Genomic DNA, 15,360 nt, shown 5'->3' with positions numbered 1-15,360 from the left:
GATTAATGATGTCTATAATGTTAATGGTGTGATTTTCAAAATATCTAACCAATTTACATGATCGGTTCAGAGATACGAATGCCATTCATGGGGAGGAATAACACCATGCACCAGTATATGCTGGGGGCCATCCAGCTGGGAAACAGCTTTGCAGAAAATGTCCTGGGCATCCCGGTGGACACTAACTGAAGATGAGCCAGCAATGTGCCCTTGCTGCAGGGAAGGCCAGCGGTATCCTGGCTGCATTAGGCAAAGCATTGTCAGCAGGCTGAGGGAGGTGATCCTTCCCCCTCTCCTCAGCACTAGAGAGTCCAGGACAGGGCCATGAAGATGATTAAGGGACTGGAGATCTCTCCCATGAGGGAAGACTGAGAGAGCTGGGACTGTTCAACCTGGAGAAGAGAAGACTTGGGTGGGGATCTCATCCATGTATATAAATTCCTGAAAGGAGGGTGTAAAGAAGGCTCTTTCCAGTGCTGCCCAGTTACAGGATAAGAGGCAGTGGACACAAACTGATACATGGGACATTCTTCCCGAACATCAGGAAACACTTTTTCACTGTGAGGGTGACTGAGCACTGGCACAGGTTGCCGAAAGACGTTGTGGAGTCTCCATCCTTGGAGACATTTTAAAGCCATGTGGACATGGTCCTGAGCAACCGGCTTTAGGTGGCCCTGCTTGAGCAGAAACATCAGACCAGATGACCTCTAGACGTTCCTTCCAAACTTGGCTACTCAGTGATTTGTGATTCTGCGATTCTAAGGCTGTGCAAACTGATACTGTTTGCTGCTGATGTGATTCACATGCTGAAAACAATAACTATTTCAGTTTCAATAACTATTTCTAGGCTCACTGATCACTGAATTCCACTATGGAAAAAAAGTACCAGCACATATATTTAAAAAAAACCCCACTTTTTTCCTTTGTCTTGTAGGTAAGACCTAGCCCTTCAAATGCACAGTGCAATCTACATCTACAAAGTGGCATCTGCTGCTTCTCCCAGGAACTTTATCTATTTTCACTGTTACTGTGACTGAATAGGCCAAAGAGGATCTAGTATTATTAAGTCATCCACCATGATCACGACCTTTCAACTAAAAAAGGACAGACCTAAATGCTGGAACGTAAAAATCTGAATTTTATTTCAAGGAAGTGATTTAATTAAGAATGCTAGAAAAGATAAGGCAAAGTTAATACATCATCTAAACAGTTATAAAAATGTGATTCTGGCTGCTTTCAAACAGAGAGGGAAACATGAACCCTAACTCTCTTTAGTAAGTGTTGTTATTCCATCCCTATATCACAAAACTCAGCGTTGCTTTTTTTAAGAGGCCTCACTGAAGCCAAGACTGTCCATCACTAGATTCTAGCTTTCTCTTACCTCAGAGCTCTCTCTTTCAGAACAGACTAAAGCCCATTTTTCAGAGGAATGGCAAATTGAATTTGGTACGTCTGTGATAGTGTTTAAACAAAGAATGATTGTCGAAAATCTGTAGAACTCACAAATAACTTTCCCATGCCTATTTACACCTAGCATTCAAAAGTCTAAATTTTAGATGGCTTAGTGTAATTGACTGATTGCACTCTTTTAGCTTTCTAGAAAAAACTACATTTCTGATCCAACTGTATCACCAAAAATAATAATAAAAAAAAGTAGAAAGTCCTGCTTGTCTAGGTCTTTCCCTCTTTTCTCTGATCTAAATGTTTTTCATGGTTTCCAGCTTGATCACTCTGCTGAAACTGGTGAATTGAGAAGGTGGGGTTTATTGTTGGTTTTTTGTTTTTCACATATCCTATGTGACAGTTAATAGCCAAAAGATATGAAATACCTAGAGAGCACAATCTTGAAACCCTCTGCTTGGTGTAAACCAGGCTTTTGAACATCTAACCATAAGTTTAATTTGGAATCCATAGGTAAAAGGGAGTCTCGGTGGGACATCTTAAGCAGTAGGTTCATCTTTTATGCTGCAGACACATTTTTGAGCAGAAATTCTGCCAAAAGTGAATTCTAGACTAAGACGACCAGTGATGTCCATGACATAATTAAGGAGAAAGAGTATGTAGGGAAAGAGTTTAGAGACAGAACCAGAGACTGTTGCACTCAGAGGCCTCCTCTCTACTTAGTAGGAAAAATGTCAAGAAATCAATTTGAACAGTTTCAGAATTTCTGGTGGACAAGTCAAACAATTTCACTTAGTTTTTCAATAGACAGTAAACAATGAGATTTTTTATTCCCACGTTATTTGGAGTACTTAGAATGGATTTTCATTGGAAACTCTGTTAACAGCAGCTCTGTGTCAATGGGAGTTAAGGTTTAAGTAGACTACATAATTTCATTTTTCTTTAAGTATGTCAGAGGCTCTCCATTCATTTTTCTCTCAAAACAATTACACTTTTGTCAATAATGCACATTTTAACTATTGCTTTTATTTTATGAATGCTTATATTGGACAGTTATCGATGCTTTTTGTCAAGCACTCACAATATGCACATCAAATGTTCAAAAGCATTCATGGATAAACTTCTACTGATATCTATATACTAATTTGTATTCATTTAAAGATATATTTCCTCAGTAATTCCTTCATTAAAATTTAAAAATCCCTGGAAGGCAGACCAACAGGAGCTCTTTTAATAATAATCTCTGTTAATTTAAAAGATTTATGAGAGAAATTAACTTAGAGAACACTTAATTCTCTGAACAAAGATCATTATAAACTGACATTTGTGTTGGTCTGGTTCAAATATCTCTTGGCAACTTACAGGAATCTGAGTACTAGATATCTGAAGTAGTTCAAATTCTGTAGTAGCAAAATGCCATAACCTTGATAGAAATAAATATCTTTAGTAACCAGTAAAATAAAATGCACTATGCAACATAATAAGATTTGTCTTCTTTACTTACCTGGCTTATCTAAAAGCCTTGACTTTTTGCAGTGGTAAGCAAGCTCCTGTTCACAGTGCTCTGCATGGTTAATTGTTGCCTGAAGCTGGTCCAGGCTGGCAGAGTACTTGAAAAACACAGTGTGTGGGTTCTCTCGATTAGCACTTTTGACTCTGGTTAGGTTGGTGTTGTTATGCTGTACAATTGTCCATGTTGTATCTTTCAAAACACAGGTGAAAAGTAATAAAGAATGAGAAGTAGTTGCATAAGTTGGTAATGGAAAAAGAACATAAGATGAAATCAAACTTTAAGGTGACTTCTTTGATCACAAAAAGTGCTTTCAGGCATATGAAACAGAGACATAAATCACTGAGCAAAAATGAAAACAATAATTGTTTCTGTTTATAAGTAGATTATCATACTGTGACTGTAACAGGTATTCAGCTTGTTATGATTATTGAATAAGGAAACAGTAAATGATGACACCCAAATAATTGTTTCTGAAATAAGATATAGTTTACTTTGTAAATTGCAATTAAAGAATAGGAAGAAATATTACTAACTATTGTTACTTTTCCCAGGCTTAAATTGTTTATAAAATAACACTAAATTCTATCCTAGATTCTAACTACATTTATATATATATCACTATAATTTGAATTAATTTATTCTGTGTGAGAAAATGGCCTATCGCTTTTTTCTGTTATACAAAGAACCAAAAGTAGCTTGCAAATATTATATTTACTATAAAACTCAGATTACATGAAGATGAGTTATTCTAGCCATCTAAAATCAAATAGTAGTCATTGTTTGAACTACAGTTCAAAACCTGTATTTAGTCAAGGACTAAGAATCACAGCTTCCAAAGTTCAATATAAAGTTGCATCCAAACACCTGATGTAATATTAATTTATGGCAAATACCATGGTATGCCCACTTGACTCGGTACTGTAGCGTGATGAAGTACTAGTTCAGAACTGAGAGCTGCATTTCCCTAAAAAACTATACTGCTCTTAAGTCGACTTTTAGCTTGGATACCGCTGGGTAAAACAGCTACGTACTTCATTGCATTGTGTAGACAGGCCTTATGATTCATGTAAACTGGGGTCATGTGCCAAAATATTTACTTCAGAAGCAATTGAACTTTGTCTACAAGTTTTTGGGTTTTTTTATGAATCATATTCAGTACTCCAAACATTATTTCTAGAAAAATATGTTCCGAAGTAATGCTTTTGTAATAAAAGAGCAGAAGACACTTGCATATAAATATATAAATAATTCAAATGGTTGAATAATAAACAATATATTGCACATTTATAAAAGGTATGTGCTAAGATGTGCAGTCTGCTATGAAACAGACTTTCTCGAACTTGGACCCATGTTGTTTACACTAAGCAACAAAGCAGTTCAATAGCTTTTCAGTTATATTGATACTTCACAAACATTCTTTCATTACAGGTCTTCTCTTAACTTCCTACTGGAATTATGGAAAGCATTTTTAGTTGTAAAAAACTTACTAGAATGCAAAACCACACAGATCAAGAACGAAAACTGATGTTACAATACTTAGATAAAGGCATTACTTTAAAAGCTACTAGAGGCCATAGGCTAAGTACTATGTATTTACTTTGAGACTGGAAAAATAATTTTCCTGTACACTGAGACACTGGAAGGGTGAAACTGGCTGGCACCGTTGCACAGGAACACTCCTTCCTATAGTTTGCACACAAGGAAATGTAACATCAGACACTCTGCTTGGGAGTACAGAGATTATTCCCGCCACGGTCTTCAAAATATAAATTGCCCTAAGTATTGGTGGCTGATAAAAGCTCATGTGATTCTGCTGTTTTGTACTTTTGCCAAGCCCCCTGACCTATCAATAGGGAAGCACTGAGCTTATTCTGTTTCAACTTCCACTTGCAAAGCCTGTAACAATCTGACCCCCATGACTAAAATCCACTTCAAGGTAGGGGTGAGCAGGCTTCTAGTTAAAGCTGGTCTGGGTCAGTCAATTCAAGCTGAGATTCATGTTCACTATATTCTTGGATCTTAATGGCCATTATAAGATATTTATAGAGAGGAAAGAACTCATGGTCACTTAAAGGACAAGTATTCATCAGAAAACCTAAAGCAAATATCAAAGTGAGATGGCTATTCAAAAAATATTATATTAAAAAAGGAATCTATTTATGCAACCTTTTTATCATTGCTTACCAGTTTTTGGTCAAATTATAAAATTTTATTAAGTACATGCTTGTGGAGTCAAAAAACAGATGGCTGCAAATACAGCAAACTTGGCTTTCCTTTTGTACATGCACATACACACAGACATAAATATATCTAAAAGATAAGTTGAACATATAAATAAAGTCAAACAGGTCAGCTATCAGACCCATTGTCACACTCCCAAATTTACAAAGAAAAAGAAAAACAGGTTACTGCAAAATTTGGTCATCTTAACTGGCAGTGCGCATTCTTTTCATTCTGAATCTGACCTCCAAGAATAAAACCAGGGAAAGGCACCTCCCTCCCAGCTGCCTGAAAATAGAACCCCATCAATGTCAAAGACAAGGCAGTGCTGTAAGAAATGCGGGCATCTGCCTTCCCTGCCTCTGGTGGGAAAAGGGAATACCATTCATGAGGAAACTGGGAACAAAACAAAGATAGAAGTTTCATCCTGTCAGGCTGCATCTTGAGATGAAGAACTGATCAATAAGGTTTGCTTAATGTGGTGAATAAGGAGTGACTGAGGAAAACAGTAACAGCTGTTCATGGACACACAAGGATAAATCAGACACTACACTGTACCTTGGAGGGTTATGCCCACTTAAAAAAATTGTCATCTTTCTGCCATGATTCTTTGGTCTCTTTCAGTCTCGTAGGACACTAGGATATTTCTTTTTAAGGGCCTGTGCCAATCTGAAGTTTGCCTACCGTGAGCTAGCACAGTTCACTGTAGAATTAAAAATCAGGAGCTGACATGGCGAGACTAGTTAAATTCCACAGACTGATTTAAATGATGAGAATTCTATTATTTCAACACATATAAGAAGTATTCTTTAGATCTCTGTGAAAATCAGCCAATGCCACTAGCAGGCAGAGAACTGTCAGTTTCTCAAGAAATAGATGTGCCTACAAATTGTTTACAAATCAACATCTAAAGCTTATGCTAAGGTTTCTAAGTCAATCTCTGAACACTTAGGACATACCTAAAACAAATTCAACTATAGCTTATTCATGGAATCTTTTAAGCAGTTATAACTGCGGAAAAATATACTTTTGTCACATGAAACAATAAAGTGTTTCCATCATTTTGGCTGGAATGAGATTCAAATAAGTAGAGGCTAAGTAAAAAGAAAAGGAAACAGCCACAAATAAAACAATAATAAATTTCAAAAAGCCATTTAAATGTAAGCTTCATTGAAAGGGCATATGCCAATAGGCATACATCGACAACATCAACTGGTTTGTTAAAAAGCAGACTGAAAACAAATTCTGATATCTAAAACTTCTAGCAATATAAATGGTCAGATTCAAAGAACCGGGTGCACAAGAGGAGGCAGGGTGCCTGGAAGTGGGGCTGCAATAGTCCCACTGGTTGCATTTGCATTCTCCAAAAGATCTACTTGCAGTTTGAAAAATGAAGCTTAATGTCTATATTCCTCATAATAAAGGCCAGTTTTGAATTACAATTTTTCAGAAGGCTACCAAGAAAAATCAGTAATTTTCTCATAAAACATAACTTATTTCTCATTTCCTTAAATGTCTTCAAGAGGCTGTAACTTCAGTGAAAACAAAGTTGCTCCCCAAAATGAACTAGTATAAGGTTGTCTCCATATGAAACACACGACCCATTGATGCAAAGCACAAGAGGAATGCAGTGTTAGCTTCACAGCCAGAATCCCGTTATTATTCTGATTTCTCTGCCTAATTCTTTGCCTGGTATTCTGAGTTAAGGAGTCACCTTCATTTTGTTGAGCATGTATACATTAAACTTGCGAGCTACAGAGGTTTCTTACTTGATAACTCATGTTTCAATGTAATGAGCATGCATACAGACTCAGCTGTGAGTTAAAAAAGTTTATCACCTCACCTGTCATATTACAGTACACAAGAAACGGTCTCAAGGGCCCACTTCCATCTGAATCAATATTGTAAAAGCCTGAAGTGTTCCCTCTGTGCTTATAGGCTTCACATGATTGCTCATAGATGGCTGTAAAAGAGCACATTCCATCACAGATGTAATGGCATAATTTTACATTTTATTCAGGGAATTAAAAAAAAAGTGCGTGGAACCTGTCAATGGGGAAAAGAAGTTGTGTGTGTTCACTGCTAAAGAATACAGAAGAAATCACATAATCAAAACTACACTTTCATTCGAGTTTGTAAAGTATATTTGGTTTTATTTATCTGGGAGATCACAATGGTCATTTTCAAGCATTTTTTTTCCATATTTAAATCTGGAAACTTCAGGAGGAAAGCAGGATGTTTGGGTGTGCAAATGGTTGTAAAAAAAGCCAAAAAATGTGAATGCAAAGGGTATTACTTAAACCCTGGTAATCAGATTTTGAGGAAACAAACACTATACCTCAACCAAATCAGATTTTTGTGGTTGTTGTTGTTGTTATTATATACAACAGAAGGTAGGCAGTGTTCCTAGGTGTTCTGGTTGTTTCCTGACATTTTTTGGCTTTCACACTTATTTTCCTCCATTTTTAAATAGAAGGGCAAATAACTTGTCAAAGACAGCAGTAGAAGAACTAAATACGCAAAGACAAAGTGACAGCTCCTTGGTCCAATGTCATGTATACTTTATATCAGTCAAGGCCTAAAGAAAAGTCTGTAACGACTTCTTTATGATCAAAAACCTGAGAAAAGGGATGTATGAGTCCACCTCTGTACTATAACAGACAGGAACCACTGATGATAATGCCACAGCTAGACCACATGAACCTAACCTCTCCTTTAACCATTATATTGCTATCAAGCAGTCATACTGTTCTGGTCTTTCTTTTCAAAATTGGACTGTGTGCTCTATCAACTATAATCAAAATTTGAAAACACTCTGCCAAAAAGAAAGAGCCATTAGATTCAGAAAAAAAAAAAAGAAGTTACGAGTGCTATACAAGTAAAACCATAACTCCATAATAATTATGAACAATCTGGAAGATTTTGATCTATATAAATTCAGTTTATTTAAATTTTTTTAAAAAGCTATCAAGTACTAGTACAGTAATCCAAAAGAGGTGCTGTTGTTTAAAAAGAAGCTAGTTTTTGAAAGAGTGTGATCTCTGTATTTTTTGCCTGATGGTTGCTGACATTTATGGCAACACTTATCAAAACGATAAACAATTAATTCAGATTGCTTACTCTATGAAGTATTCAGAATGCAAAATTTATGTAATTTTCAAATGGAATTTTGTGGGTCCTTACAGTAAATAGTCTTAGTTAAATTTGAACATGAAAAAAGAGATTCAATTATTCATTAATTGTTTTAAGGAACTTGGTAGTTTGTATAATAATGTTTCAAGATTAGCAACTTATTTCTAGGTTTATAACAAAAAGAATGTTTCTTTGAGAATTGAAGGGGCATTTTTTTCTTTTAAAGTTACACAGAAGTGTGATAACATGGCCAAAATTTATCCTAGGTTCTTGATTTGAAATCATTATTAAAATCACTAAAATCAAGTACGAAGAGTGTTCCATTTTATATCCATAGTTACAGCATTTTATTAATCATAAACAAACATCCTGGAAGACTTTTATAAGTATTTTTGACTATGAGTAAGAATTCAATAACTCTTACATATTATTACGTTTCTCACAGAGTCCTAATCATTCGGAAACCTTGGCCTCCCTCTGTCCTCACAGACATCAACATATGATTTTCCAAACTATAATGAATCAAATCACCTTCATCTTCACTTTGGGCTTGTCATAGTTTCATATTATACATTGTGATATTCAAAAACATCTGTACTATTGGCATCCTTTCTTTGCTACACAAATTTTCTTAAAATTGTATTTTATGCCACTGTGTTCTTTACAATTAAGGCATTACAGGAAAAGTCATGACTGTTGTTAACTCTGTACGAGTGAGATTTAATAGGCAGTCTCTTAAAATCAGTGATTTCTCAAAAAATCCCATGTGTGTAAACATACATTCTTTTCATAAAATCTGCCAACAAGGACTGTATAGATTTTATAAGGACAATTTATAAGAACAGAATTATTTATCTGATCATTAGGGTAGTCTGTGGAATTTTTTAAATTATCTGTAAATTTTCATAAAGATTTCTACTTATTAGAAGCATATAATGAAGGCCAGAGTAATGATTTATTCTGCTTCCCAGAACATGCTTAAAGCAGTACATATGTAGAGCATCTCCTGTGAAATGAGTTAAGTTGCTTTCAATTAGTTTTTTTTTTTTAATTTCTCCTAATCTATTCCCTGATTTAGCAAACTACATAAGCACGTGTTTAGGGCTTGGCATATGATTACCTTTGGACATGAATGTAGTCCCACTCTTTCAGAAAAAAATCAGTATTAATTGTTGTGATGAATAAAGATGAATTAAATACATTTCTAAATGATTTGCTGATTCAGAAAGTGGAATTATATGGATAGAAGAGGATATTACTGACCATCTCATGTAGATCATGAAAAATGGAAAACAGAAGCAGATAAACATTAGAACTTTCAATGAGTTTTTGCTGCTAAATATGTGGAATTCTCAAAGCCTTTCCTTGAACCAACTTATTAATATTTACATTACTTAAAATCCTTCAAATATGAATGATCAGTAAAAATATATATTTTTGTGGTAAAAAAATTAAATCAGAAATAAAATCATAGTCGGAAAACATCTTAGACTTACGAAAGTGGCAAGTAGCTCCCTTGTAACCAGTATTGGCACAGTTGCAGTAAAAGCTGTTCCATGACTGTGAGCACTCACCACCATGTTCACAGTAATTAGGCAAACACCTAAAATGAAAAAACAAAGAGCATTTTCACTCCCTTTTATGTTCATTTACTTGTCACTTGTATTTATCAAGGGATGCAAAATCGTGGAAAAGAAGCAGAAAATTAAGAGGATTTCCCTTCATCTTCCCCACTCTTCCTATTGTCTATAATAAATATATTAATTATGCAATAAACCTGTGAGAACAGAAATAAAGTGTAAGATGCATAATTGTTACTTATTACCATTCAACTATCTGCAGTTCAATACAGATTGATAAACCAATGAAAGATTTACATGCTGATAATTCACTGGTAAGTTTTGCAACTGATAGGATTTCTTCAACAAGATGTGTCACAGCAAAGCAGCATCACAAGAGTTTTCTTTCTATTCATCTAAAGATAATAGAAGAATAATTTTTAAAAAATCACATAACAAATAAAACTGACCAAAAATAGTACCTGAGAGCTATTTCTTATTCTGAAATCATGGTTACTTCCTATTCTAGAAAGAATAAAATATTCAGTATATCAGTTCCATCACAAGAGGTAACTACCAGTAATACCAGTTTTCATTCTGGTGATATGAGCTGAAGAATTTTGGTGTCTTTTTTCTGGATTTAAAATGGTTGACTGCAAAGAAAATTTGCCTGTAACTGCTTAATGGTTAAGACTGCATCACTATACCTAAGTATAAAATTTTCCATGAGATGAAAAAAAGAAAATTTATCTTTTTCATAAACACAGCTGAAAATACATTGAAATAGAGTGGCACGCTTTAACCAATTATTTACTAACTTTTCACCTTAGAAATTAGTTAACATTCTAATTGCAGTGAGTGTATGTGTGTATCCGTGCGTATGTGATACAGCTCAGAAAGTACAAAAAAGGCTTTATTGTTGACATTGACCACAGAAAAAAGAAAGCAGGCCCACTAATATTCACAGGATCTTAAAATACCTTTTAATTCATTCAAGAAATCTTAGGAGGGTATTAAATTAGGATTGTAGAAAGTCCAACAATTCACACATCTGCCTTATGAATAATTCAGGGCCTTTGTACATTCACTCCTCCTGACTCTCAAAGAATTTTATCTTCCTTTCATGTTTCTAAGCAAGGATAAGCAGAAGTTTTCAGAGAAGGAAAGAAAAAAAAAAAAATAGCAAGGAAAGCATAGGTAAAATAAGTGAAGTGATATAGGTCACCTATTTTCAAGGAAATAAGTGATGGTTTTGCCAGTGAAAGAGCTGATCTTGTATTTATTATCTTACAGAATTTATTTCTAAGACAATTCTGTAGATGCTATATGTCTCAATGAGCTCAGGCTTGGAACATAAAAATGAACTTTAGGCACCGAGCTTACAATTACTTTGATATTAAATACTTCATTCAAAGGAATTGTATAAATGTGCATAGTAATAATCTTGGGATAAATGCTTATTTTTCCTTTCTACAGGTATGACTAGTTATCAGATATAATAAATATACATCTCCTCTAACATAACTGTCATTCAGGACTTTCAGTGCATCCTCTGACAGCTGCTCTGCTTGCATGTATTTAATTTATAGTTTTTCTTGTTCCTTTTTGATAAAGACATCATTATCCCAAAATTGTAAGTGATTTACTTGGTCTTTACTTGTATTGACTCCCTGCCCATATTAATTAATCCTCCTAATATTGTTCAGAAGATGAAAAGCTTAGATGCAATTGATGACACTTGAACGAACTTTAGAATTGAAAATAGAATATAATTTAAATCTTTTAATATTAAATTTTACATCTTCCCTCTGTTTCAGAATGTATAATAAAAAGTAGTCACTAGCTACATCAAAGTGAAGTTATAATTACATTATATGCTGAGACCCTACCCAAAGCAAGACTTAGAACAGTGCTTTCTCTGAGGAAACTAATCTTCTAACAAAAATATTTCTAATATTAGAAAAAGTATTTCTAATGCTTCATCGGTAAAAGGTAATATTTGGATTCATCACCATGTCTGCTTAAAACAGAAAAAACCCCAGCTGATTAAGCATTTACCACATATTACTTGATAATACACTTTTAAGTGTATGACATTGGAAAATGATACACGATTTAAAACCAAGGCAGCAGGCTAATACTAATCATAAGCTAATATTCAAAGGAGAACACTGATCCAGAACATGAGTATGCTTTTGATAAAGAAGGAAAAAATAAGAATTTCATATGCCAATTATCTACTAAATACATTTTTTGTACACTATCTGCTTATCATGGTTCCAAAATATGGCTAAAGGATATCTTGAAAAGAATAACTAATTGCTGCAATTGTCATTACTTTTCTTTCTTCAGTCTTCAATTTAAAAAAAAGAAAGAGAAAAATATTTGAAAACTATCCCTGTGTGAGTGCTTTTTTTTTTTTTTTTTTTAACATATAAACCCATTTATTCTGTTTTTTGTACAACACACTGCTGCCAGGACAAGAGAGGCAATAACTCCTGGTAGGCAATCATATGTTTCTGTGTAGAACTTGATGTAATTATGATAGATTCATCTGGTATTCTCTCCTCAGAGACTAAATGTGCTAACTTTGTAAGGCATTTAGAATGACACTGTGTCCTTTAAAGTTATTTTGTCAATGGTTTATGTATAATTAGTAGTTATTAAACCAATATATATTGATAAAGGAGCTGAGAGAAAAGATATTAAGGAGAAATATATGAAGAGAATTATTTGCATGCCAAGAGGTACATGAGCAATGGAAAAAATAAAGATATTATACAAAGAAAAGGCTAAATGAAGGAGCATGGGAAGAGCAATGATTGGAAAGAGTCATAATAATTTAAGCATAAGAGAAGGAATTGTTCAGTTTATGGAACTGAGAAAACAGAAAATAGGCAAATGGTAGGGATTTTTTTGTTTAAAAAGAACAGGTTAATAAATTATATCCCAATGAATAAATGCATGATTAACAACCATCTGTCAATAAGGATTGTAAATCTGATAAAGAATACACTATGTATGTTAAATGTGTTTATATATATACATGAGGTAAAGAATGGACTCAATTATTTTCAGTTTATTTACTAGTGCATATAGATTCAGATCACTATGCAAATGGTAATTTTTATTTGTGTTCATGCACTTTGAATGTATAAAACTATTACATTTAGTGGTCCATTGTTTCTACTTCAAAAGCCATCAATAACTCCAGAATTCGGGTCACGCTCCACTATTTGGAATTGGAGATGCAAAGACTCCCATAAAGACTCCAGGACAAAGAGGTGGTTTGTTTGCCCTCAGCTGTAGAGGGGATATCTACCATCGGGAGCACAGTGGCAAAAATGCTGATTACTTTAGCTTAGGGCAACCAAAGACATGTGGAAATCATTGTAGGAAGAAAATATTTTCTCTCAAACAAAATGGTGCAGAAGATGATACAAGCTACCTATTGGAAATTGGTTAATACATGTAAGCAATTTTAATGTTGGCAAAGAAGAATGTATCTTATCAACTGGGATTTATGCTGAGATGTAGAATTAGTTTGATAAAAAGAAACCTAAATTTTGTTCCAGATGATAAGCTGCAGATATCGAATGGAATGAGACTGTGTGAGGAAACTGGAAAGAAACAGTCCCTGGAGCAAGCTAGCACAAGACGAGAATGGCTTTTTAAAACCAGTTTGTTTTGAAATAAAAGATAATGAGTGTAATGAAATTGATGAAAATGGGTGGATTAAATTTCTATTTTATAAGTTAGGAGGACATATGGTAAGCATGCTGAGAGCTGAAAACCAAACCTGGTTTTGAAGTGCAAGAAAGGTGCAATTGTCAAGATAGAAGAAGAAACAAATTAGCATTAGCAAATTTTAGAGAAAACCAAACCAAACAGACAAAAACCTTCCATAAAGACTTTTTTTTTTTCCCCATTGGTATCGTTGGTCATAGGAAACCACACATAATTTTAATGAACTATGAGAGTAACATAAACTTAAAAAGGGTTAATACAGTGTCAGAAAGTAATAAAAACACTTCGAAAAAGACTGTGGCTGGGAAGCTTAAGTGGCTTGCACAAGTTCATACTGAAAAAAAACCAGATGGCAGTGGTATTGACATAAAATAAAGATGGTAACTGTCTTCATACGCTATAAAAACTCAGCAAGATAAAAATATGAGGAAGGGCTATATATAAACCTAACCTCTTTAATGCAGTGCTTAAAACCAACAAAAAAGCTATCAAAGGGTAGGGTGCAGTTCTGAATAAACTGAACTTGGACTAAATAAGAGACAAATGTTATGATATTTGGAATACTGTAAATAATGCTGGATTTCTATATACTGAGATTCACAGAGTGACTTTATACATATTTATACACATAAACTTCTTTTTAAAAAAACACACTTACACACTATGGCCATTCAAAAGATGAAAGGAACTGAAATCACTACATGTAAAAATGTACCATCTTCCTTTAAAAATTTGGGTAACACACCTCTGTGTTCATGGAGGAGGAGATGGTTCCTAAACCACAGCTCTGAGATGAGCATTTTGAGAGATCCTCAGTTACAATGTACATTGAAAAATCATGGTAAATCAGAGACAGAAATTGGCATCAATTATATTATGAGGCAATTTGGTGATGTTTTCCACTGATAATCTTGCTTAGATCTCCTTTAATGTGTTTGACTAAAGAATATGCAGGTCGCCACATTATGTTCTTTTGACCTGATTCTGTTCCTGATAGTGTCTCTTTACTACAAGCAAAAAAAAAAAAAAAAGGAAGCAGTGTAGTGGAAGTGAAGTTCAATTCCAGAGCTGAAAAACCAACAGTGATACAGTGCTTTAAAAGCTGGAAGGAAGTGTCATGAGGTCTATCAGAGAGGAGAGGAAGGAGATAGTGAAAGAAGTTTGAAAAGTGAGAAAATGAGTTGAAAGGAGTAGGGTGTGAGAAAGCTAAAAAGAAACATAAATGTATGCTGCATCCCAAATACAAATCCCTAACAAGTTATATGGTAAAGTTTTGACTCAGGCCAAACTCTGTTCTGTCATATGTCTGTCACACTTACTGCCTACTACAAAATCAGTATTAACTCAGTAAGGGATAAATTAGCACAAAGAATGAAATACATGCAACTGTATATGTTCTTAAAAAATGATAGATGTAGAAAGATTAGTTAGAATACACATTACATTCTAATTGAAAGGATCACATTGTAGGCAGATTTTTTAGCCTCCTTTTGGAGGTTTCTCTCTGTAAACTGTTATGACCAATTAGGTAAAGAGCTAGTATTATTTTTGTCTTTGATCTGCAAGATGTTGTGACTTTCTTAAAAATAATAACCTGGATAGATGTACACTGTGTTGTCTCTATGAATGGAAAGCAAGTCACAGAAATATGTCTGTGTAGCTGAACCTGAAATTGGCTATGGTCTTGAAGCAGATATCTGCCTACACTGTTTTCCCCAAAGACAGCAATTTTTAAAAGCCTTATAATTCAAAGGCCAGAGTTTTTAGACCAAAAGGCAAATTTTGAGG

The 15,360-nt window shown here is 34.3% G+C and overlaps 1 protein-coding gene across 2 annotated transcripts in view; it reads right to left on the bottom strand.

Annotated features, from left to right (window-relative positions):
- The window catches only part of LOC115337150 (contactin-associated protein-like 4), a 255,543-nt gene that overhangs the window by 56,770 nt on the left and 183,413 nt on the right, over positions 1 to 15,360 (bottom strand). For both annotated transcript variants that reach the window (XM_030005219.1, XM_030005220.1), the window contains exons 11-13: positions 9,763 to 9,869; positions 6,978 to 7,097; positions 2,906 to 3,103 (exon numbers count right to left, since the gene is read on the bottom strand). In XM_030005219.1, the coding sequence (XP_029861079.1) occupies positions 2,906 to 3,103; positions 6,978 to 7,097; positions 9,763 to 9,869 (425 nt within the window). The remainder of the gene's footprint in view (positions 1 to 2,905; positions 3,104 to 6,977; positions 7,098 to 9,762; positions 9,870 to 15,360) is intronic.

This window comes from Aquila chrysaetos, chromosome Z (assembly GCF_900496995.4).
Source record: "Aquila chrysaetos chrysaetos chromosome Z, bAquChr1.4, whole genome shotgun sequence".
In the NCBI taxonomy this organism is placed as follows: Eukaryota; Metazoa; Chordata; class Aves; order Accipitriformes; family Accipitridae; genus Aquila; species Aquila chrysaetos.
This window is presented reverse-complemented; position numbering and strand designations above follow the sequence as displayed.